This window comes from Schistocerca nitens, chromosome 2 (genome assembly GCF_023898315.1).
Source record: "Schistocerca nitens isolate TAMUIC-IGC-003100 chromosome 2, iqSchNite1.1, whole genome shotgun sequence".
Lineage (NCBI taxonomy): Eukaryota > Metazoa > Arthropoda > Insecta > Orthoptera > Acrididae > Schistocerca > Schistocerca nitens.
The window spans coordinates 914,818,245-914,845,520 of NC_064615.1; the positions used below are offsets into that span (position 1 = coordinate 914,818,245).

The following is a 27,276-nucleotide window of genomic DNA, read 5'->3' on the forward strand; positions in this document are numbered from 1 at the left end:
TCTCAATCTGGTTAGTTTCTCTGATCTTCTAACTGGCCGATTAATGTACACTATTCAGCCCACCCTTTTCCATCTTAATTTTTCACAGGTTTCACCAATGGTACTGGAAGAACCTTTCTCTCAAATGCATATAGCATTCCAACGAATTTTTATATTAATGTTCAATTTTTCGAGGCATATGTAAGCACTGGTCTTATAACGGCTTTATAAATGTTTAATTTGGTGAGACGAGTTATATATATATATATATATATATATATATATATATATATATATATATATATATATATATATATATACTGGTATATGTTTAAACTTTCGTAAAAATATAAATGCCCAAAGTTCTTAAGCACGTACTACTTAGGTGTTTTCGGAGAACCCACATAGACTAATAAAAAATAAAGAAATAAAAACGACATTCCACCAAGAAACTATCCGAATGAGGCGAAAATCGGTAGATTTTATGTACATGTACAGACAAACAAATGATTACGTTTTCAGAAAAACAGTATGGTTTATTCAAGCGGAAGATCTTTACAACTTGAGCAAGTAAATAACTCGTTGGCCCACCTCTGGCCCTTAAGCAAGGAGTTTTTTGGCTTAGTGTTGATTGATACAGTCGTTGTATATCTGCCTGAGGGTTATCTTGCTAAATTCTGTCGAACTGGTGCTTTACATCGTCAAAATCCCGAGCTGGTTGGAAGGACCTGCCCACAATGCTCCAAATGATCTCAATTGGGAAGAAATCTGGCGACCATGCTGGCAAGGTAGAGCATGGGAAGCTCGAAGACAAGCAGTAGAAACTCTCGCCGTGTGCGGACGGGCAGCCAGCCGCTGTGGCCGAGCGGTTCTATGCGCTTCAGTCTGGGACCGCGGTGCTGCTGCGGTCGCTGGTTCGAGTCCTGCCTCGGGCACGATTCGACTTTCTCTCAAAGCCTGCAACAGTTCCAGTTTGTAGGGTCTGAGAGACAGGCATTTCCGACATTCAGTTCTAAGTTGGCACGTTTCGTTCATTTGCTCAGACTACGAATGTAAGACAGCTGAACTTGTTCAATCGCCGCGCCAGAGACTGCTGGTTAACTCTGACCCGGCGTCCAATGTGATACACAGCCAGTTTCGGTGAAACGATTGCACAAATTAATAACTTGGCTTCCGACATTTACTTCTGAATGGTCTCCCAACTATAATACCTAGTATAGGGTTTGGGAAGCACGAAGACAAATAGCAGAAACTCTCCTCGTGTGGGGCAGGCATTATCTTGCTGAAATCCCTCAGGAAGACACCCAACAAGTCTATCAATCAATGCCAAGCCGAATAACTGCTCGCATAAGGGCCAAAGGTGAAACAACGTCCTATTAACTTGCTCAATTTGTGAAGATCTTTCTCTTGAATAAATCATCCAGTTTGAATTAAACGGTAATTATTTGTTTGTTCAAAATGGTTCAAATGGCTCTGAGCACAATGGGACTCAACAAATGGTTCAAATGGCTCTGAGCACTATGGGACTTATCTTCCGAGGTCATCAGTCCCCTAGAACTTAGAACTACTTAAACCTAACTAAGGACATCACAAACATCCATGCCCGAGGCAGGATTCGAACTTCTGACCGTAGCGGTCGCGCGGTTCCAGACTGTAGCGCCTAGAACAGCTCGGCCACCCAGCCCGGCAGGGACTTAACATCTGAGGTCATCAGTTGGCGCAGTGGTTAGACGCTGGACTCGCATTCGGGGGGACGATGGTTCAGTCATGCGCCCGGACGTCCTGATTTAGGTTTTCCGTGATTTCCCTAAACCGCTCCAGGCAAATGCCGGGATGGTTCCTTTGAAAGGGCACCGCCGACTTCCTTCTCCGTCCTTCCCTAACCCGATGAGACCGATGACCTCTCTGTCTGGTCTCCTTCCTCCAAACAACCCAACCCAACCATTGTATTATTACAGCCCAAGGACGTGTGCCTATGTCCTATGCAGATGGGCCATTATCGTGGAGGAAAACCAGCCCTTACATAGATTACCAGGTAGCTTCTTTCTGATAGTCTCTCATGGTGAGATTTCGGTAATACGTTCCTGAAATGGTTCTTTTCCTTAGCAACACAATCTGAGACCACAACACCACTCGTAGTCACCTTGCCTGGCGATGGTTGGGTCTTCGCCTTTTTCGGCGGTGATGAATCCACATCTTTCCACTTCTTGCTTTGTTCATTTGTCCCGGGATCACAGTGATACACACAGTATTCATCCATGATTATTAAGCGGCAAGAAATCTTGACTGGCCTGACACTACTGCCACATCCCTGTTGCTGCCTCGTTTCGGACGGGCTCTTTGAATAGGTGTCACCAGTCACGCAAACCAGCGTCCAACGCTGAAAATGTCGTGTATCATAAAAACTGATGCATAATTGATTTTAATTTCCTGCGCTATCAACTCGTTACTGATGCGATGTTTTCCGATCACAAGGACCATCGCTACATGAAATTCCCGATTCTTCACGGAGTGATGGTGCGTCACTTCGTTCTTCATTACTTACTACTCTGGAAGCGTCTGTGCCAACCAAACACTAGTGGATTGTTGCCCTACAGTTCGACTAACGCAGTATGGATTGTTGTACAGTTGTTCCCTCTTAAATGCACAAAACGGGTTACTATACAATGCTCTACTTCAGGGATTTCCAAACGGTGGTACGCATACCACTGGTGGCACATGTGGACACATCAAGTGGCGGATGTTCAAGTAAACAAACCATATACTGATAGTTTCTTTATTTTTGAAGTAAAATGATAGTGATAAAACTGACTGATAAAAATAGTATCTGCATAATTTTAATGAAAAAAGGATTTACCCTAGAATGTTTGTTTGTAACTTACGCAAGGTCACTGGAAGGCCCCTGCCTCGGACATGGATGTGTGTAATGTCCTTAGGTTAGTTAGGTTTAGGTAGTTCTAAGTTCTAGGAACTGATGACCACAGATGTTAAGTCCCATAGCGCTCAGAGCCATTTGAACCACAGGAAGGTCGCATTGTACTCTCCCCACCTCTCGTTGGTGTCTTGGCCGGGAATGATTCACCTTGTTATGACGTCGGCGATATTTTGATCGGGTATTGTCGGTGGTATTTCGAAAGTTTTCGTGCCGCTTTACAACTGCCACCAACCTATGTGTTGCACCAATAATGGCGCTACTGAACGGTTTATTGTTGTAATTGTCGTTTCGTTCGGCGTACCGTTAAATGACATTGTGAAACGAAGAAAGCTTGAGTCTGGAACCAAGGTGCGTTTTTTACAACGCGTTTACTCTAATTTACGATACTCCGTGTTCGCTTTACTACTCTCTTGCCGAACTAGCTTATATTGCTTGTGAAGTAAAGGATTAATAAGTATTTTAAATGTCATTCCGCTCTTGAACATTGAACATTTGCATCAGACCCATCTTAATTTATTTTCATAACAAGCACAACGTGAACAGAGCGAGTCTCTAAAACAGTATTTTCACGAAACTTTATTACTTGTGTGTATGTGCCACACATACTAGCTGAGCGGCACGACGCACTGCGAAAGATGGCAAATATTATTTGTCCCGTACAGTTCTTCACTCCTGCTACAGTCGTAGCTCAACCTTCCTTCCGGATCCCTCTTCCCCGCCTACCTCACCCCTCCCCCACACAGCAAGGGTCGTTAGTAAGTGAACGATTTATAGTGATCCGCCGAAATTTCTAAAAATATCAAATGGTGTGCAGCGATAAACTGTCTAGAAACCCATGCTCTTGTTCATTAATATACTCCGCCATTTTGTTTTGGCTCCCCTAGCGCCGTGTTACGGTACAGAGGAGCAGGGATTTCAGTGTGTAACTGCATTCCAGACACGTACTTGCAAACAAACAGAAAGTTAACTGTGCAACTTTATTCATTTTTGAGATGATTCTTAAAGCTTTCTGAGTATCCCTAGTGAAGCAGTCCTTTTGTTGAACACCGACAACTCTCGAGTTTTTTCTCCTTAAATCTGTTCACAGACTGACCAGGTGCAGAGACACAACGTCGCGTTTTGGAATCAACTTAAGGTCTATTTCATAACGAGTGACAGCACCGTACAGTTCTGTCCTCATCGCATGACTAGTATTCTTCACGGCCCAGAAAAGAAAAATATTAGAACGAGGCTACATAGTCGCTGTCCACATGCAGCTTTCGAGCGGTTTTAGACTATGAGGAATCAGAGGAACTTTACTTTGTCTGTCAATTGCAGTTAGTCACTGTTGATAAGGGTCTGGTGAAAATAATCAAAACGGCACATGCATAATTTGAAATGTAAATAGGAAAAAATAATAACTATTAGGATGGTGCATAAGGTCGTAGCGTTTTTATTTGCATGTTAGTGTTCCGGGGTTCATTTATCGATTGTCATTTTTTATTTGTAGTTCACTGTTGCTATCTGAGATTACATATCGCGATTTTAACTCTTGGAGACTGTGAGCGGAGCTGTGAACGTTAGAAAATGGTGTGCTAAGTGGAGAAATTGGAAAATTTCCGACATATTCTTTAAAAAAAAGGTTCAAATGGCTCTGAATACTATGGGACGTAACTGCTGAGGTCATCAGTCCCCTAGAACTTAGAACTACTCTGTCGGCCGGGATGGCCGAGCGGTTCTAGGCACTACAGTCTGGAACCGTGCGACCACTACGGTCGCAGATTCGAATCCTGCCTCGGGCATGGCTGCGTGTGATGTCCTTAGGTTAGTTAGGTTTAGAACCGCTCGGCCACACCGGTCGGCACATATTCTTATGTTTAGATTCAAGAGAGGGGTGACAGCAGCGAAGGCAGCCAGAAACATTAGCGTCGTGAACGCGGATAACGACATTGGCCAGAGCACGTCAAGGAAATGGTTTTACTGTTTTAAGGAGGATCGTTTGTCATTAATGATTCTCCACGTTCAGGAAGAACTTCGGGGTTTGATGAAGATCGTTTAAACGCACTAATCAACAATGATCGACGTCAGGTGTACTTGTGAACAGGCAAATGTGACGAACTGTGATCATTCCACCATTGTGCGACATTTGCATGCAGTGGGGAAAGTTCAAAAATCGGGTGTATGGGTACCGCACGCTATAAGTTAAATTCACAAAATTAGCGAGTGGCCATATGTGCATATCCGCTTGCTCGTTATCAACTGGCTCGAGAACAACACCGACCATGCCTATCCTGTATCGTTACTGGTGACTAGAAATGGTGCCCTTATGCTAACGTAAGGAAAAGAAATGAATGACTGAGCTCTAATGAAGAAGCAACTCCTCGTACAAAGACCTGTGCTCATCCGTAAGATAATGTTATGCATCTGGTGGAACCACGACGGTTTGGTGTGCTACGAATTGCTTCCCCGAGGAGTAACCATCACTGCTGACAGAATGAGATTTTCACTCTGCAGCGGAGTGCGCGTTGATATGAAACTTCCTGGCAGATTAAAACTGTGTGCCGGGCCGAGATTCGAACTCGGGACCTTTCCCTTTCGCGGGCAAGTTCTCTACCAACTGAGGTACCCAAGCACGACTCATGCCCCGTCCTCACAGCTTTACATCTGCCAGTACATCGTCTCCTACCTTTCAAACTGTACAGAAGCTCTCCTGCAACCTTGCAGAACTAACACTCCTGAAAGAAAGGATATTGCGGTGACATGCCTTAGCCACAGCCTGGTGGATGTTTCCAGAATGAGATTTTCACTCTGCGGCGGAGTGTGCGCTGATATGAAACTTCCTGGCAGATTAAAACTGTGTGCCGCGCCGAGACTCGAACTCGGGACCTTTGCCTTTCGCGGGAAAGTGCTCTACCAGTTTTATTCTGCCAGGAAGTTTCATATCAGCGCACACTCCGCTGCAGAGTGAAAATCTCATTCTGGAAACATCCCCCAGGCTGTGGCTAAGCCATGTTTCCGCAATATCCTTTCTTTCAGGAGTGCTAGTTCTGCAAGGTTCGTAGGAGAGCTTCTGTAAAGTCTGGAAGGTAGGAGGCGAGGTACTGGCAGATGTAAAGCTGTGAGGACGGGGCGTGAGTCGTGCTTGGGTAGCTCAGCTGGTAGAGCACTTGCCCGCGAAAGGAAAAGGTCCCGAGTTCGAGTCTCGGCCCGGCACACAGTTTTAATCTGCCAGGAAGTTTCATCACTGCTGACATTTATTGTCAACAGCTGAGCCGTCTTGCAGACGCAGCCCAAGGACTACGACCAGGAAGACTGCGTTAAGTGATGCTACTCCACAATAACGCCCACGTGCAGTCTGCAAGACTGACTAAAAACACTCTACAGGATTTAGGTTGGGACGTCATTCCGCCCCCACCTTACTCACCTAATCTTGCGCTCTCAGATTTCGTATTTTCCGCCTTCTATCGAATAACCTTCGTTCTTCATCTCAAAATCACGTGATTTCTACTATCATGGAATCGCAAAGTTACACCAGAGTTGGCAGAATGTTATAAATAGTGAAGGAGAATGTATTATTGATGACTAAAGTCTCTGTTGTGATTATTAAACTTATGCATAATTGCGAGGCACTAATTCATCAACTGAACGGTATTTTTCCTAGCATGCTTTCAGTAGGCTGCGTCTAAATTCGTAAATTTTCGGTAACTTCACAATCGCTATAACTAGCTACAAGTGGTTTACAAAATAAAAGCTCTGGAAACGGACCATCATCTGGTGATCAGCCTGTAGTTACTCTAAAATTGCGTAGAGGGATAATGAGTCACTCAAAAAGATTATGGAATCACAGGTTACAGATTCTACCCCTTCATATTTTTCTGCTCCATTTATGAATTCAGTGCTAATTGTTAGCAGATATTCAAGGTCTACAGGATGCGTCAGAATTAGAAAATATAAGTCTTTGATTGTCTTTCTTTCTCTGTTGGACAGTCCTGGAGTCTTCAACAGTTTACCGACGTAACTTTTCCGTCCACGGTAAACGTGTCTGAGTTAAGACGAAACGCGTCAGTGACTGGAGAAGATCGTACACTATTCACACTGCTTGTTTCACGGCCATGGAGTTTATTATCGGCAAAACCGAGACAATGATATAAGAAGAAAGCGTAATAATACAATCCGTCTACTGTCTGTTCAATACCGTTTATAGCGTTTGAAAACTTTAGATATTGATATGAAAGTGCAAACAACATGTAGGAATTACTGCACTGTGATGTTATATGAAGAGATATATGTTTTATCAAAAGTCTATGTAAATCTTCTTGTGAATCTGTATATAGAGTGTTTTAGCTGCCCATACCTATGGGTTTTATGTAGCCCGAAACACCTTCATATAGACTGTCATATTGTATCGCTTGCTATGTGCGAACTGTTAGTCCTAAAAAGAAATTAACAGGATGTTTTTGTAGGAAATTTAATGCAGTTATATTTTGTACTCGGATACGTTTTCGCTGGAGGCCAAGGTTTCGTGTTATTAAAGAAAAACGCATCTTAAGGTCATTTTTGTACGTTTTTTGGTTCAGATGGTTCAGATGGCTCTGAGCACTATGGGATTTAACATCTGAGGTCATCAGTCCCCTAGAACTTACAACTACTTAAACCTAACCAACCTAAGGACACCACACACATCCATGCCCGAGGCAGGATTTGAACCTGCGACCGTAGTAGTTGCGCGGTTCCGGACTGCAGCCCCTAGAACCGCTCGGCCACATCGGCCGGCTGTACGTTTTTCTTAGAAACTACGGCCTCTCGCGAAAACACATCCCAGCACAAAAATTTAACTACATTAAATTTCCTACAAAAAGGTCCTGCTCATTTTTTCTGTAAGACTAAGAGTTTCCTTCTAGCAGTCGAGAGAATACGAAACTCTTACACATGGTATTTGAAGGTGATGTGAGTTGTATAAAGCCCAGTAGTAGGGGCAGTTGAATCGCCCTGTATATATCACCAAAATTTCACTAGATGCTTTTAAGAACGGACTATAGCTCGAACAGGTACCGCATCTGGGACGTTGAAATTACAAGGAAGGTCCTTACATAACAATTAAAGCCCTTGTAGTGAGGCTGTAACTTTGAAATGTACAGTGGAGTAACAAAAACACTGTTAAAAAGACAGTAAACGGAGTTTATTTTGAAATTTGCTTTTCTCACATTGCATCCAATGAAAGACCGATTTCAACTGCCGTCATCTTACGTTAGTGAAAGCACGAGAGTGGTACTTACCAAGAACCAGGGGCATGGTTGCCAGGAACGCTAGCAGCGGCAGACGCTTCGACTGCCCCATGGTGCGAGTTAGATCCTGCAACACAAAGGATGCTCAGCTTTAAAAACACAGGCCTGGTTCGTCAAGATAGCTAAGAAATTTGCTTGGATTAGAATGGTTGCAATTCAGTGATGAAGGGTTTCTTCTGCTCCTTGTCTCCGTACCTTTTACACCAGTGAGGTAAATCAGCACAAACGTGAAACAAACAATTCCACATTTTCAGAGCACTAAAAACACCACAGTCACGGTTCTACAAACATGGAACAAGATATGAAAATAATCAGAATAAACAACCATGATAAATACCTTACACAAATGTGGGAAAAATTTGCGCTGAATAGAGTGTGTCTTGAAAAGAGCTTGTAAGATAAATACCAACAAAAATGAAACAGAGGGAAAGGAATGTAGTCGAATCAAATCAGAAAATGAAGTAATTATGTTGATATATGAAGCTCTAAATGTAGTAAACGTTTTTGCTAAGTATTTTAGCAACAGCAAAGTAAATGACGATGGCCAAATTGGAGAGGATATAAAATGCAATGATAGTGACAACAGAGTTTCTGAAAACAAGAATTTATTAACAGCGAATACAAACATCAAATTTAGGAAGTCTTTTATCAAGATATTTGCCTGTAGTGGCCCTTTTTATAGAGGTAAGTCGTGGGCTATAGACAGTACATACCAAAAATGGTTCAAATGGCTCTGAGCACTATGGGACAAAACATCTGAGGTCATCAGTCCCCTAGAACTTAGAACTACTTAAACCCAACTAACCTAAGTACATCACGCACATCCATGCCCGAGGCAGGATTCGAACCGGCGACCGTAGCGGTCGCGCGGTTCCAGACTGAAGCGCCTAGAACCACTCGGCCACTTCGGCCGGCCAGTCCATACAAGAAAAGAATAAAAGCTTTTGAAATGTGTTGCTACAGAAGAATGCTACAGATTTGATGACCAAAGAACTAGTGAAGAGATACTGAAATGAATAGGAGAAGAGAAATCTACGGTGCACGTTAAGTAAAATATGGTACCAGTTTATAGAGTACAGGTGCTGTCGTCTGAAGAACGAGGTAACGTGACGAAGTTGGTAGCTTACTAGGGAACCACAAGTACGCACAGTCGCTGCAAGACGAGGCGACGAATGAGGCACCTCGACGCAGACACGTTCTCGAGAGTTTCCATAAGCCGTCGCTGGTGAAGACTTAACGTCATAGCGGACTGCTGCTCAGCCCCCTATGCAATCATCGCTCACTACAGGGAGTTGTATTAGATAGAACTATGTAGTAAAGTTTATATTTAATTGTACATTGAAAGAAGAGATCATTATTCTGTAACCAAGTGATACGTTAGTGTTCAGTGTTATTAACTAGTACACATAGACAGTCCAGAGGACATAGAATCCTTCAAAGTTAGGCATGTCATCTTGTTCATGTTGTAATAAAGAGATATAATATTTTCGATGTTTTGTAGCTTCCTCTCAGCCTCCTCCATAAGTAAATCTGAGAAACCACCACAGTGTCGACGAGAGTTTGTTCGTTCGGATGTGTCGGTAGGCCATGGCGAAACGGGTCAATTCTTCCTAGCGCATCTCCGCTCGTGCACAAGTGTTTAAAATGTGTCTGGAGCGGAGCGCTTTGGTAAACAGAGTCCAAAGCCACCATTGGCGTTAAAAGCACAAGACAAGGGCCGCCGCTTGCGCTGTCCTCTCCTCCAGGTGGTCGCCACCGCCCCTTCCGCTGTCCCCCGATTCCCCTTCCCCCCTTATCCACCCCCGCAGCCATCAGCTCCTTCGTCGTCCTTGCCAGCCGGGCGTTGTTTTATTCACGAGGCGCGAGATTGCATTCCCGGCCGCGCTGACTGGTCTTTACGAGACCACGACGTCGCCTCATTCATCAGTTCCGCTGCCTGTGTCTCCCTGGCAACAGCATACGGCCGCCTGTCTGCCCGTCGAGGCTCTTCATGCAACACTCTGTGACTGGGAAACGCCCAGCACGGTGCAGCTTCCTTCAATATGAAAACTGTCCAATATACAGGGTGATTCTAGTTAACGTTTCAAATCCGACGTAGATGACCCTGAGACAAGTAATTTATTCTAAGACACATGGGGCCGCAAATGTCGGAAATACCACGAAAGCGGATGACGAATGTTGGACACGTGACATCATCAGATGACGCATGTCACCGCACGTACAATGGTTGGTTTTCTCAATCCTACTTTCTCTCCCCTAGGCTAGTAGGTTTCCGTAAATGTATTACCACTACCGTGAGCACTACCGATCACATCGGATACTGCAAGAACGGAAGCAAAGTAGCCTAGCGGAGCTCTACCGGCGAGGATGCAATTGACGACAAGCCCAAGATCTGCACGTGCGGCAAGGTATATCATATGGTGACGTTACATATTCAACATTTGTCATCCACTTTCAAGGTATTTCCCGAGATTTGCAGCCCCATGTGTCTTACATGAAATTACAGGGTTATTACAAATGATTGAAGCGATTTCACAGCTCTACAATAACTTTATTATTTGAGATATTTTCACAATGCTTTGCACACACATACAAAAACTCAAAAAGTTTTTTTAGGCATTCACAAATGTTCGATATGTGCCCCTTTAGTGATTCGGCAGACATCAAGCCGATAATCAAGTTCATCCCACACTCGGCATAGCATGTCCCCATCAATGAGTTCGAAAGCATCGTTGATGCGAACTCGCAGTTCTGGCACGTTTCTTGATAGAGGAGGTTTAAACACTGAATCTTTCACATAACCCCACAGAAAGAAATCGCATGAAATTAAGTCGGGAGAGCGTGGAGGCCATGACATGAATTGCTGATCATGATCTCCACCACGACCGATCCATCGGTTTTCCAATCTCCTGTTTAAGAAATGCCGAACATCATGATGGAAGTGCGGTGGAGCACCATCCTGTTGAAAGATGAAGTCGGCGCTGTCGGTCTCCAGTTGTGGCATGAGCCAATTTCCGCGGGCTACGCGTGAAACTTGCCCGCACGCGTTCAACCGTTTCTTCGCTCACTGCAGGCCGACCCGTTGATTTCCCCTTACAGAGGCATCCCGAAGCTTTAAACTGCGCATACCATCGCCGAATGGAGTTAGCAGTTGGTGGATCTTTGTTGAACTTCGTCCTGAAGTGTCGTTCCACTGTTATCACTGACTGATGTGAGTGCATTTCAAGCACGACATACGCTTCCTCGGCTCCTGTCGCCATTTTGTCTCACTGCGCTCTCGAGCGCTCTGGCGGCAGAAACCTGAAGTGCGGCTTCAGCCGAACAAAACTTTATGAGTTTTTCTACGTATCTGTTGTGTGTCGTGACCATATGTCAATGAATGGAGCTACAGTGAATTTATGAAATCGCTTCAATCATTTGTAATAGCACTGTACTTGTCCCAACGCCATCTACGTCGGTTTGGGGGTTTTTAAACGTTAATAAGTCAGCCTGCATAGCGCCGCCCACTGTTCTCCCTCCAATGCAAAACAGACGGCAATTTGAAACTTCCTGACAGATTAAAACTGTGTGCTGGACCGAGACTCGAACTCTGGACCTTTGCCTTTCGCGGGCAAGTGCTCTACCATCTGAAAGCACTTCCCCGCAAAAGACAAAGGTTCCGAGTTCGAGACTCTGTCCAGCACAGAGTTTTAATCTGCAAAGAAGTTTCATATCGACGTACACTCCACTGCAGAGTGAAAATTTCATTCTGTAAACATGCCCCCAGGATGTGGTTAAGCCATATCTCCGCAATATCCTTTCTTCCAGAAGTGCTAGTCTTGGAGGTTCGCAGGAGAACTTCTGTGAGGTTTGGAAGGTAGGCGACGAGGCACTGGCGGAAGTAAGGCTGTGAGGACGGGTCGTGGGTCGTGATTGGGTAGCTCAGATGGTAGAGCACTTACCCGCGAAAGAGAAAGGTCCCGAGTTCGAGTCTCGGTCCGGCACTGTCAGGAAGTTTCATATCAGCGCTCACTCCGCTACAGACTGAAAATTTCATCCCAGACAGCAGTTAGTGGTGCGAGCAAAGGAGAAGGAAATACGGTTTTCGGGCTTGCCCAAAGATAACATTGTTTAACTCGCAGTGTGTTTCTTCGGAGCAACTGTTCGATATGATTAGGTGCTTATAGTAGTTGCTTTCGCAAGACGCGATTCGTGATATTTACGTGGTGGCGTTCAAATGTGCCACGAGCAGAATACGGTTAGTGCAAGTGCCGTAGGCGACTTCCCGTTTCCTGGAAGGGATCTAAGAGCGCTATTTTCGAAGAGCTGCGAGAGGTTTCACGTGCATCCGTGTTTGCTTCTCGTGACTCCGATAAATGTGAACGCCACCGAGAGAGTATCAACAGTTGCATCTTGTAACAACAAATGCGACAACCATCTGAAGATGAACAGTTGCTTCGACCAAATACTGTGGGACTTAAAACAATGTTATCGGTTGGCAATCGCGAGAAATGTATGTGTGACAGACAGAGAGAGACAGAGAGATAGAGAGAGAGAGAGAGAGAGAGAGAGAGAGAGGAAGTATTCTTGGTATTCTACGAGAGTTCTTCAATAAGTATTGTCCCACATTTTGCTAAAAAGCTATTAGTGTACGTAGGCAAACGTCCTTGCTGGTGCTTCACATCCATAAACGCTTGTGTGCAGTGTAGAGCGATGCTGCAGTTGATAGCAGTAAGGTTGGGCGAGGGTAAAGAAAGTTACAGCCTCAGGAAATGCAGAATGTTCCATGAACAACCACGCTCGGGACGTCCTGTCACAGCCCCTGCTCCAGGCATGCTGAATCGTGCGGAAGCCATTATCGGTGTCGACTGGCGCATCAAAACTCGACAATTGGCTCTACAGTTGTCGGTCAGCATTGGAAGTGCGTTTGCAATGATCGAGACTCTTGGATATTCAAAGAGGTGCTCACGAAGGGTTGCACGAATGCTCACAGCGGACCAAAAGATCCAAAGGAAGGCTATTTCATTTGAATTGGAGCGTTTTGAGACCGACGGAGAGGCCTTTCTGTCACGGATCGTTACCGGGGACGAAAGCTGGGTGCACCACTTTGCGCCTGAAACAAAAAGACAGTCCATGGAGTGGTATCGTCCTCATTCACCACAAAAGAACAACCTCAAGACAGTCCTCTCTGCTGGAAAAATCATGCTGACAGTCTTCTGGGATTGTGATGGCGTCATTCTCGTGGATGTGATGCCAAGAGGGTCAAGCATCAATTCATAAGCATACTTGAAAACTGAATAAAGTGTTCGAGCAGAAATCTTGCTCCAAAACGATAATGTTTGCCCACAAACAAGTCTGAGAACCCGGGAACACATAGCCAAATGGGGCTGGACATCATTGCCTCATTCACCCTAAAGTTCAGACCTGGAACCCGCGGACTTCCATCTCTCTGGGCCGCTTAGTGATTCTCCCCGTAGAAAACACACTTTTAAGATGACGAAAGTGTCATTCATGCAGTGAAAACATGGCCACACCTATGGGACAAGAGCTTTTACCAGCAGGGAATACATGCTCTTATTCAAATATTCAAATGTGTGTGAAATCTTATGGGACTTAACTGCTAAGGTCATCAGTCCCTAAGCTTACACACTACTTAACCTAAATTATCCTAAGGACAAACACGCACACCCATGCCCCAGGAGGACTCGAACGTCCGCCGGGACGAGCCGCGCAGTCCATGACTGCAGCGCCCGAGACCGCTCGGCTAATCCAGCGCGGCAATACATGCTCTTCCACAACGTTGGCGTACAGCCATAGAACGTGATGGAGACTACGTAGAAAAACACGACATGGACAACACATGTTGATGTATAGTTTCACTATATTCTGACTCTTAACAATAAATATGTTCTGAGAAGAAAAATGTGGGCCATTACTTATTGAACGATCCTCGTACCTTGGGGTGCTTCTGAAACAAAGTCTCCGCTCGAAACTGATTCAGACATTTGTCAGAGCCATCGAGCTAGACTGAACCGGGTGCTGACAATGAGACAAAGATAGACGGTGAAAATTTTAAACCTGAGGGCACTGAGATTCATCGGCTGTCATTGCTACTACCGCTTTCGCTTTTATACGTCTGGTAATCGTGCACACATAAGCTAAAGGCGTAGGCAATCTTGGTACGGAAGTGTCTCTCAAATACGTCTTTTTCGTTGGTGAATTCCCGTTTCCGCAGTAATATGGGAGTTACTATGTCTTTTCTGGCTGTAATTATTTCGACAGCAGACGAGTTTCGCTTTAATTTAAACCATCTCCAGCGGTCATTGTAACAATTTTGGTTTTGCTTGCAAATCGGTTTAATGAGATCGTTAACAATTGATATGTTTAAAATTACTTTTATTACTTACGGTTTTAGATTCCTGAATTATTTTTATGTATTCTTTTGACCACAGTTGTTCGATGTTTAGCAAACTGCACTGCTGTGACGCACCATATTTTCTCGTATTTTATATTGTTCACTTTCTGTGACGTCACACACACACACGCACGCACACACGCACACACACACACACACACACACACACACACACACACACACACAACGAAATAGCAGACTCTGCCAAAGCCATACAAAAGACAATCGCACTACACGCGATCAAAACAAAAAATGACACGAGGTGAGCGTGAATAAATAATAACATGAAAAACGAGAAAATATTTTGTGTCACTGCAGTGCAGTGTGCTAAAAATCGAATCGTTTTGTTGAGAATAACGCATGAAAACAATGTGGAAGTCTAAAACCGTGCGAAATCAATCATGAAAACTGTTTATGATCTCGTTAATCCGATTTGTAAGCAAAACCACATAATATTGACCACTGAAGATGCTTTAAATAAAAGTGGAAAGTGTCTGGTTGAAATCAGACGAAATCCTTATTATCTGTATGTCTCAAAGTTCAATGGAATGGCATTATTTCTCTCTAGAGATAGCGAATTCGATAACTGGAGACCATCTCTATGAGAGGGTGCAATGTTCGCCACGAGATATCGTAGGAGGCACTAATTTGTGAGGAACCAGTGACGTTGCGCGGATAATACAACTGGCTGTTCAGCGGATCATCAGCGGTTTGGAGCGTGCGCTGCTATACGTGGTAATGATTCTGGAAACAATGGTTATTTCCTCGTACTATTTATTCTAAGCCATATTGGACACTGGCACGACTGCAGTCTCCTTTGGTGACATGACGTTTCCCAAGTCAAAGCACGATGTGGTTTGCTAGCTATCAGTGTGAGTAGTGCCGTGCAAACAGTAGCAAAATAAATAACTTTTGTCACACCGACACCAAATGTTAATGGAAATTAAATATCTGGGCAAAGCGACTATGAGAAATTCAAGTAATACGGGAAATTTAAACAGACATTTAATTAATTGTCAAAGCAATTTAATTTTTCGAGTAGATTTATTAAATATTGTGCTTCGTTAAATATTGTGGACTTACCTATTGACTTTATGTTACATCTGGCAACAAACAGAAACCTAATTTTTTTTCAAGCCCACTCCACAATGATATAAGAATTTAGACTGCAACAGTTGGTGCTGATGTATATGCATCCTGCTTCTGTGCTCTTGGACAAATAACACTTTTATTTAGCTGTGTTCCTACACTCAGTTCACTGAAACACAGCCGAAACAGAGTCATTGCGACAATGGTATTGGATTTTGATGTGTGTGCATCACTCCTCTATGCACCTGTTAGAACAAATCATATTTTGTATTTAATTATCGTCGCTGCATTCAACACATTAATGAGTAATAACTTTCAACATGTATCACTGTATTCATGATTGATTCTTCGTGACTGATTAATACACCAAAAATACTAATGCCATCAGATACTGCCTCTTGCATATGTAGCAGGGCACGTAAAATAATATCCGACTGAAAGAAACCTTTAAAACGAAGTTAGACGCACCACAACTAAGTTTTAGTAATTTATTATTCGCTACGCAGCATTGCTATAAAACTGTTAGTAGAGGAGGTAACAAAATTCGCTATACTCATCACAATGAGACTACTGCAGGCTTGTGACCTCGGCTGCTATTGTGAGTGTCTGTTAGTGTTACAAGTCGTAGTATAGATTTATATACAGGCTGCTTTCTGCAGAGTGATAGTTACTGAACTATATGAAATAAAATCGTCATAACTTCTAACCGGTTTGCGTTAGGACGTTCAAACTACATGGTTGGCCGCGGGGCATGAAGGGAATTAGTATACCCCTGCTGGTTTGGTTTATCAACGAAGCCCATTTTCATTTGGATGGAATCATCAATAAGTAAAATTGGCGCATTTTGTGGGACTGAGGATGCACATTTTCCGATCCAGAAGTTTTTTCACTCTCAACGGGTGACTGTGTGGTGTGCAATGTCCAGTCACAGAAAAATCGGTGCGACAATCCTTGATGGCAGTGACTACCGCACGGTTCGTTATGTTTTGGAAGATGATTTCATCCCATTATCCAAAGTGACACTTATTTGACAAGATAAGGTTCATGCAAGACAGAGTTCGACCCATCGGAGCAGGAGAGTGTTTCTTGTCTTGGAGCAGCTCTTTGGGGACCGCATTGTGGCTCTGGGGTACCCAGAGGCCACTGGCATGGGCCTCGATTGTCCTTGTTGTGGTGCTATATTAAAGACAAGGTGCACAGCAATAACCCCAAAATCATTGATGACCTGAAAAGAGCCATTTAGGAGGTCATCGACAGCATCGATGTTCCGACACTTCAGCGGGTCACGCAGAATTTCGCTATTCGTTTGCGCCACGTCATCGCCAATGACGGCAGGCATATCGAGCATGTCATAACCTAAATCCGAATATCTGTAGTGACACTTACATGTTGAATAAAGTGTGCGAACGTCGTAGTTTGTGTCTAAGTTAGGTTTTTTCCCCCGTGTAGTTCAATAATTGTCATCCTGTGAGTGTATTATTGTTGAAAATATAATTTCAAAGCAAAATATTACTGAGAGTTGTGTACATTATTTAGATACCCTAGTCACGTTTCATTTTCAAATAATTAGTGAAAGTGGCCTTCAGCGTTGTAATCGAAGTTTTCGTCGGCGGAATTTTTGGTCAGCTTCTCAGACAGTCACTAAGTTAGTTTTATCTGCAAAACTGGATCTGCATCTCTTCCAAATCACATTGAAAGAGTCAGTTTTTCTACAGGCTACACTGTGATGATTCATTTCGTAATGTCAAAGAAATCCCACAAACAGAGGTTACTAAAACTTTGGCTTGGAGTGGACTTGTTACGAATAAAAGACAATAACTTTCATAATTCACTGCATAAAAATGTAGTGTGAAAACATTTATTAGCATTCAGACTTGAGGAATATTTTTTACTCCATCGTGTTTTAAGTTATCCAGAGGTGATATTTATGCTTAAGCAGTTCATTGCTTCACACAGGAAATTGATACAACTAAATAAAATATCTACAGTCTCCCACCACGCAAAATATTTAAGAAGTCATATAGCAATATATTTTTTAATTTCGTTTAGTTTTAGTGGCCACTCTTGCGGCTGCAGTGGATGGGAAAGAAAAGAGACAGCGGTGCCGACAGTAATACGACCAACGAAAACACTGGACACAGGAGCGGTGGTTGACATCTTTTGTGTACTTAATTTCTCGCCGTTTATACTCTGAAGTCATCTATAAATGTAATGTATGGGTCTTACCATCCTGTGTACGCGTAATAAGTGAAATTTCGTTACTTGGTAACATTCTTGATGCTGCAAACTTGATGTCCAGTTGTGTAGTTGCCTAAATTGACGTGGGTCGCTACAGACTTACTTTAGCAGCTCACTCTCAGTTCAAAGGTGAAGCCAGATTTTCAGATCATTCATTTCTTGTTACAGGAGTAAAACGTCGACGGGGGTAAAGCTGAAATTTTTCAGATCTCTGTGGTGGAAACAGTAGAGAATTGCGTTAGGCTCGGTGGGCAATGACAGGGGAAATCAGACTCTGTATTGGCTTACTGGTCTGCTTGTTACTGCTTCTTCATGTGTTAACAAGGATCATGGAGAAGAGCACAGATGGCTCTGAGCACTATGGGACTCAACTTCTGAGGTCATTAGTCCCCTAGAACTTAGAACTAGTTAAACCTAACTAACCTACGGACATCTCAAACATCCATGCCCGAGGCAGGATTCGAACCTGCGACCGTAGCGGCCTTGCGGTTCCAGACTGCAGCGCCTTTAACCGCACGGCCACTTCGGCCGGCAAGAAGAGCACAGACATTGATTTATTAAAACATAGATGAGGCTTACTACATTCTCCAATTAATTATCAGAACTTACGGGGACCCCAGCCTATACACTTAGGTGACGAGTCATGGGATAGCAATATCCACATATACAGATGGCGGTGGTATCGCGTATACAGGATATAGAAGGGCAGATCATTAGCGGAGCTGTCATTTCTACTCAGGTGATTCATATGAAAAGATTTCAGAAGTGATTATCTTCACACGACGGGAATTAACAGACTTTGAATGCGGAAAGGTAGTCGGAACTAGACGCATGTCACATTCCATTTCCGAAATCGCTAGGGAGTTCATTATTCCGAGATTCACGGTATCAGGAGTGTGCCGAGAATACCAAATTTCAGGCATTACCTTTGGCCACTGACAATGCAGTGGGCGATGGGCTTCACTTAACGATTGAGAGCAGCGCCGTTTGCGTGTAGTTGTCAGTATTGACAGGCAAGCAACACTGCTTCAAATAACCGTAAAAAATCAATGTATCCGCTAGGGCAGAGTGGTGATATTTGCCGTTAATGGGCTACAGCAGCAGACGACACACGCGAGTGCCTTTGCTAACGGCACGACATCGCCTGCACCACCCCTCCTGGGCACGTGCTCATATTGGCTGGACCTTAGCCGACTGAAAAACCATGGCCTGGTCAGATGAGTGCCAATTTCAGTTGGTAAGAGCTGATGAAAGAGTCAAGTGAGACGCAGACCCCACGAAGCCATGGACTCAAAAAATGGTTCAAATGGCTCTGAGCACTATGGGACTTAACATCTGAGGTCATCAGTCTCCTAGACTTACAACTACTTAAACGTAACTAACCTAAGGACATCACACACATCCATGCCCGAGGCAGGATTCGAACCTGCGACCGTAGCGGTCGCGCGGTTACAGACTGAAGCGCCTAGAACCGATCGGCCACTGCGGCCGGCCATGGACACAACTTAGGCACTGAGCAAGCTGGTGGTGACTCCATAATAGTGTGGGGCTTTGTTTGCATGGAATGGACTAGGTCCTCTAGTCGAACTGAACCGGTCATTGATTGCAAATGGTTATGTTCGGCTACTTTGAGACCATGTGCAGCCGTTCAAGGACTTCTCGTCCCCAAGCGGTGGAATTGTCACTGGGCCACAACTGATAGCGAATGGCGTGAAGAACATTCGGGACAATTAGAGCAAATGATTTGGCCACCCAGATCGCCCAACATGAATCCCATCGAACATTTATGGGACACAATCTAGAAGGCATTTCATGCACAAAATCCTGTAGCGACAGCACTTTCGCAGTTGTACACGGCTGTAGAGGCAGCATGACTCATATTTCTGCAGGGGACTCCCAACTACTTGTTCAGCCCATGCCACATAGAGTTGCCGCTGTAATCCGGGGAAACGTATGCCCGACACGACACTGTAGGTACTCCGTGACTCTTGTCAACTAAGTGCAGACTTACTAAACTCGGGTGTACAAAGTAATGTATGGTACTACAGACCACGAACCATAGAGGCGCCTGAGTCTATTGTTCTGATCAAATGGTTCAAATGGCTCTGAGCACTGTGGGACTTAACATCTGAGGTCATCAGTCCCCTAGAACTTAGAACTACTTAAACCTAACCAACCTAAGGACATCACACACATCCATGCCCGAGGCAGGATTCGAACCTGCCGCTGTAACGTCGCGCGGTTCCAGACTGAAGCGCCTAGAACCGCTCGGCCACACCGGCCGGCCTGTTCTGATCGTCACAATGTTAGTGACGTACAGACGCAGGTACATGTAGACAAATGTATGATGGAAATCAATAACTCTAGCCCAGAGATATGTACAAGCAAGCTTTTACATGTCCTTCTTAGTACACAAAGTTAATTGATTCTGACTGCTCACTCACATAGCATCTGATGTAGGATCGTTCATCCGATGCGGCTGTCGCTGGATCTCTTCTGTTCGCTGGAACTCTCGAATATTGCCTGCGCAATTATGCTGCTGAACTCTGTGTTGCGTGTCGTTTGAGGGCCTCTGTCTACGGCGTTTGGTGCTGTCTGCTTACAGATCAGACGTGACTTCGTCGCTTTTTGCCTCCGCAATCAGCGAGAGTGAAATAAACGCTTTCTCAATGTATATGACGTCTTAATGGACTGACGAAAGCGCTACAAGGCCTACAGCTAATATTCACGGTTTGGTGATTTTCCTATTCTTTTTTTTCTTGGCAACCTTTCATGATGCGATCATTACGTAACCTTCAAGTACCGGTCTAGCACTACGGCCTTGTGCTGACGGTTGTGACAAAATGCTGGCACAGCTTCGATCTCAGCTGTACTGTGCCTCTCCTCTCGCAAACATAGAATAATATTACGCAGCACGCACATGGCTTGAGAAACAATGCAATCTGACACGTTTACTTGCTCACAGCTAAGTTCCAATCGAAATATTAGTTCCTTCAAGGGAATGCTGACCTAATGCTACTGCATGCTGCCAAGGTCTCCGACATTCTGTCTCTATTCGGAGTAAATCTACGCTTATGTAAAAATATTTTGTCGGAAACGGCCAGAACCCCGCGCCCATGAACAATAGTCTGGCGATTTTCACTAGTGTTATGGGACCATTGCTTTTCACAATATGTATAAATGACCTAGTAGATAGTGTCGGAAGTTCCATGCGGCATTTCGCGGATGATGCTTTAGAATACAGAGAAGTTGCAGCATTAGAAAATTGCATCGAAATGCAGGAAGATCTGCAGCGGATAGGGACTTGGTGCAGGGAGTGGCAACTGACCCTTAACACAGACAAATGCAATGTAATGTGAATACATAGAAAGAAGGATCCTTTCTAGTATGATTATATGATATCGGAACAAACAATCGTAGCAGTTACTTCTGTAAAATATCTGGGAGTATGTGTACGGAAAGATTTGAAGTGGAATTATCATATAAAATTAATTGTTGGTAAGGCGGGTGCTAAGTTGAGATTCATTGGGAGAGTCCTTAGAAAACGTAATCCATCAACAAAGGAGGTGGCTTACAAACCATTCGTTCGACCTATGCTTGAGTACTGCTCATCAGTGTGCGATCCGTACCAGGTGGGGTTGACAGAGGAGATAGAAAAGATCCAAAGAAGAGCGGCGCGTTTCGTCACAGGGTTATTTGGTAAGCATGATAGCGTTACGGAGATGTTTAGCAAACTCAAGTGGCAGACTCTGCAAGAGAGGCGCTCTACATCGCGCTGTAGCTTGCTGTCCAGGTTTCGAGAGGGTGCGTTTCTGGATGAGGTTCGAATATATTGCTTCCCCCTACTTATACCTCCCGAGGAGATCACGAATGTAAAATTAGAGAGATTCGAGCGCGCACGGAGGCTTTCCGGGAATCGTTCTTCCCGCGAACCATGCGTGACTGCAATAGAAAAGGGAGGTAATGACAGTGGCACGTAAAGTGCCCTCTGCCACACACCGTTGGGTGGCTTGCGGAGTATAAATGTAGATGTAGACTACAGAGAGTATTGTGCAAACGTGACAAGAGATCATAATTCGTCACAGAAACGCAGCGACAATGTTCCTCTTTCACGTGCAATACGAGCTTCACACAAACGTTTCGCTGAGCCTGTCTTTCTGTTACATTTATTTCCGTCCGCAACGAATTTGTTTGCTCGCCTGCAGCATTACGTTCCAGCGGACGAGAAGAAACGGCGCCCTGGGCCGGATGTCGCGTGACATATGTTCCGACGAACTGCGGTGCCACAGCCTTTGTCCCGCAGGAGCCCTGTAGATGACGGCAATGGCAACTGATGGCCCGACGAGAGGCCAGGCCGCCGCACATCTCGGACACACCAGCCGCAAAAAATCACCGCCATTTTCTGCTTGCTGTCTCTTTCATATAGCCAAGCAACCTACTACCAGAAGGATGACAAATAAAGACCGAGATAGCACCATCTCACAAGGGGAGGCCACGACGTTGGTATCAAGGATTTACTTCAAACTTCAGTAGGCCATTAAAACAACACACTGAGCAAGCAGTTAGGTCACTACTCACACATTTCCGAGAAAATCGCAAGAGAAATTTTTCGCGTCTATCTTGTAACTGATGTAGCTGTGTGAATGTGCCGGCCGTAAGACGTCAGTGTGGCCAAGTGGTCAGGGTCAAGGCTCTGCTATAGGGTCGTGGACGAGACGGTTGTTCGAATCCTGCTAACACTTCTTTTATAGTCTTTCATCACAGATCACATTATTTAATTTATATGGCACTTGAGCGGTAAAATAATGAAAAATCCCACGTGCATTTTAAAAAGGTGTAGTGAATTTCGTGTGTTCTTTAACTGTTTCCTACTTGTAATTAATTTTTAAGGACGAGGGACGCACTTGGAAAGCCGGAGTCAAACCTCAAAAAATGGCTCTGAGCACTATGCGACTTAACTTCTGAGGTCATCAGTCGCCTAGAACTTAGAACTAATTAAACCTAACTAACCTAAGGACATCACACACATCCACACACGAGGCAGGATTCGAACCTGCGACCGTAGCGGTCGCTCGGTTCCAGATTGTAGCGCCTAGAACCGCACGGCCACTCCGGTCGGCTAAGTCAAACTACGATGAATATTATGTAAATGACGTTATTCGCAAACAGTAATACACTACTGGCCATTAAAATTGCTACGCCGCGCGGGATTAGCCGAACGATCTAGGGGCGCTGCAGCCATGGACTGTGCGGCTGGTCCCGGCGGAGGTTCGAGTCCTCCCTCGAGCATGGATGTGTGTGTTTGTCCTTAGGATAATTTAGGTTAAGTAGTGTGTAAGCTTAGGGACTCATGACCTTAGCAGTTAAGTTCCAGAAGATTTCACACACATTTGAACATTTTTTGAAAATTGCTACACCAACAAGAAATGCAGATGATAAACGGGTATTCATTGGACAAATATATTATACTAGAACTGACATGTGATTACATTTTCACGCAATTTGGGTGCACAGATCCTGAGAAATCAGTACCCAGAACAACCACCTCTGGCCGTAATAACGGCCTTGATACGCCTGGGCATTGAGTCAAACAGAGCTTGGATGGCGTGTACATGTACAGCTGCCCATGAGAGCTTCAACACTACACCACAGTTCATCAAGAGTAGTGACTGGCGTATTGTGACGAGCCAGTTGCTCCGCCACCATTGACCAGACGTTTTCAATTGGTGAGGGATCTGGAGAATGTGCTGGCCAGGGCAGCAGTCGAACATTTTCTGTATTCAGAAAGGCCTGTGCAGGACCTGCAACATGCGGTCGTGCATTATCCTGTTGAAATGTATGGTTTCGCAGGGATCGAATGAAGGGTAGAGCCGCGGGTCGTAACACATCTGAAATGTAACGTCCACTTTTCAAAGTGCCGTCAATGCGAACAACAGGTGACCGAGACGTGTAACCAATGGCACCCCATACCATCACGCCGGGTGATACGCCAATATGACGATGACGAATACACGCTTCAAATGTGCGTTTACGGCAGTGTCGCCAAACACGGATGCGACCGTCATGATTCTGTACACAGAACCTGGATTCATCTGAAGAAATAACGTTTGGCCATTCGTGCACCTAGGTTCGTCGTTGAGTACACCATCGCAGGCGCTCCTGTCTGTGATGCAGCGTCAAGGGTAACCGCAGCCATGGTCTCCGAGCTGATAGTCCATGCTGCTGCTAACGTCGTCGAACTGTTCGTGCAGATGCTTGTTGTCTTGCAAACGTCCCCATCTGTTGACTCAAGGATCGAGATGTGGCTGCACGATCCGTTACAGCCATACGGAAAGATGCCTGTCATCTTGACTGCTAGTGATACGAGGCCGTTGGGATCCAGCACGGCGTTCCGTATTACCCTCCTGAACCTCGAGTCCATATTCTGCTAACAGTCATTGGATCTCGACCAACGCGAGCAGCAATGTCGCGATACGACAAACCGCAGTCGCGATAGCCTACAATCCGACGTTTATTAAAGTCGGAAACGTGATGGTACGCATTTATCCTCCTTACACGAGGCATCACAACAATGTTTCACCAGGCAATGCCGGTAAACTGCTTTTTGTGTATGAGAAACCGGTTGGACACTTTCCTCATGTCAGCACGTTGTAGGTGTCGCCACCGGCGCCAACGTTGTGTGACTGCTCTGAAAAGCTTATCATTTGCATATCACAGCATCTTCTTCCTGTCGGTTAAATATCGCGTCTGTAGCACGTCATCTTCGTGGTGTAGCAATTTTAAGGGCCAGTAGTGTATAATAAGTAACAATGTATCAGACCACATGAGTAATGTACAATTACTCGTCGGATGTGCTCTCGGCATCACACGTTGCAGGATGGTATTTGTCATACAGACCTGGAAAACATAAATTTAAACTTCATGCAAATACGTAAGTTGGTACTGAAATAGTGGCAACACTGTTGTGGAGACACTATGCAATGGAATCTACTATTGTTGCTGACAGCACACGTTGTTGACATACCTAACTTACCTCCTAGCAAATGGTCTCGCTCGTCCCACGTCACCGGCGTGCGCACAGTCGAGAGAAACACAGTCACTTGTGAGCGAGCGGTCTAACGTCACGGTGTCACTATGTTTTCGAAACAGCAACAGCGGAGATGGATCAAGATTGAATGTGTCAGAGGTTGTACAGCACGGCAGTGTCATCAAGGTCTTCAAGAGGAGTGCGGGGAATCGGCATTGCCGTACATAACAGTGGCACGTTGGGTAAAAGCCTTCAAAGAAAGTCTGCAAACTGTGGCAGACATGCATCGGGCAGGTCCTCCTAGCGTCTCTGAAGAAGAAGTGCATGCTGTTGCCTCCTTAGTGGACAGTGATCGACGCCATACGATTCGTGAGCTCGTCCACGAAACCAGATTACCACAAACGACTGTGCTTCGCATCCTGAAGGAACGCCTGGGCATGGGAAAAGTTGCATCACGATAGATTAAGCGTGACTTGATGGAAATGCAGAAAAGGATGCGTTACTTCGCTGCAGACGCACTGGGAGCGCTACGAGCGCGAAGGAGAGGCTTTCTTACGCCGTATAGTAACACTGGATGAGACAAGGGCCACATGGTACGAGCCAAAACTGATACGCCAATCCAACGAATGGCGTTATTATGGGTCGCCGCGAAAGTCGAAAGTGCGTCAGATCCCCAGTATGGAGAAAGTTATGGTGATTCCCGTGTAAGACTGCGATGGTGTTATCCTAACGAATGCGTTAGACCGTCAAATAGCAGTATTACTATTCATTTTTGGAGCATCACCTGCGACCAGCTTTGCCAAGGAAGCGGGGACACATTCTGCGCAACCCACCCATCATTTTGCACGACAATGCGCGGGCGCATACAGCGCAAGCTGTGGCTGCTCTGTTCGGTCGATGGGACTGGGAAGTACTGTACCATCCACCATACTCCCCAGACGTAAGGCCTTGTGACTTTGATTTCATTCCGAAGATGAAGGAACCACTTAGTGGCATTCGCTTCAGAACTGTTCCAAAGATTCGACAGGCAGTAGACCGCTCCATTCGCACTATCAACAGAAGAGGCTCTGCTAACGGTATACTACGCCTTCCACATCGCTGGCAACGGGTTCTACACAACGCTGATGACTACTTTGAAGGACAGTAACAGGTGCAAACATGTAACAGTTTTGTATCGGTTGTGAATAAATAGTTGCCAGTATTTTAAGTTCCAACCCTTGCACTTCATGGGAATATGCGATGTTTTTTTTTCACTATATTACCTCTTAAATGTCATATAAATTGAGTAATATGACTAATGATGAAAAACTTAATTAATAAGTTTGAGCGGGAGTCGAACTGCTGCCTCATATAGTTCGTCTTAGGAAGCTCTGACGCTAATCACTTGATCACCATGAACTCTAACGTCCAGCACTTAAGCACAGATACATAAGCCACATAATAGACTCGTAACACCTCTCTTGAGATTTTCTCGGAATTGCCTTATTACTTGCACATTATGTTGTTTTAATGGCCTACTAAAGGTGTGCAAAGTCTTAAGCAAACCTGTGATCCCAGCGTCGTGGCCTAGCCTTCCCAATCACAGACATCTTAGAGAAATAAGACTATAATCGTTGACTTGTCTCATCTCCAGTATCGTAATATAGTCACCTGAGTCGTAAAAGCTTTCAAAAACATATGCTAAATGCTCTCTCGTTTTTCTTGCTCTTCAAATATTTTGTGTGGTTCATTGGAACGTCTTTTTGTGATCGCGAATCGACATTGGTGCTAGTTGTGAATTCTGTCCAGCAACGGAGGGTGAACGGGTCAGCCTACACGTCCAGGCGAAGCAAGCCTGCCAGCAAATTCTAGCGACCTGCTACCGCGGTAACCAGCTGCGAGGAATTACGTTTCGGGTCACGCATCACGTACATCCGATAATGCGGAGCTTAATATCACTGCGCTCCACGGCATAAGTCGCGCCCGGAGGGTTAAATGTCAGAATTCCTCCAGAGTGTCTTCGAGAGAGAGAGAGAGAGAGAGAGAGAGAGAGAGAGAGAGACCGTGTGTGTGTGTGTGTGTGTGTGTGTGTGTGTGTGTGTGTGGTTCAAAATGGTTCAAATGGCTCTGAGCACTATGGGACTCAACTGCTTTGGTCATCAGTCCCCTAGAACTTAGAACTACTTAAACCTAACTAACCTAAGGACATCACACACACCATGCCCGAGGCAGGATTCGAACCTGCGACCGTAGCAGTCGCACGGTTCCGGACTGCGCGCCTAGAACCGCGAGACCACCGCGGCCGGCTGTGTGTGTGTGTGTGTGTGTGTGTGTGTGGACGCGCGCGAGCGCTCTGAGTCTCAGTGTGATT

The 27,276-nt window shown here is 44.9% G+C and overlaps 1 protein-coding gene across 4 annotated transcripts in view; it reads right to left on the reverse strand.

The window, feature by feature from the left end:
* LOC126237234 (Ig-like and fibronectin type-III domain-containing protein 1) overlaps positions 1-27,276 on the reverse strand; it is a 1,152,289-nt gene that overhangs the window by 457,593 nt on the left and 667,420 nt on the right. For all 4 annotated transcript variants that reach the window (XM_049947130.1, XM_049947127.1, XM_049947128.1 and 1 more), the window contains one exon: positions 8,170-8,245. In XM_049947130.1, the coding sequence (XP_049803087.1) occupies positions 8,170-8,230 (61 nt within the window). In that variant the 5' untranslated portion in view covers positions 8,231-8,245. The remainder of the gene's footprint in view (positions 1-8,169; positions 8,246-27,276) is intronic.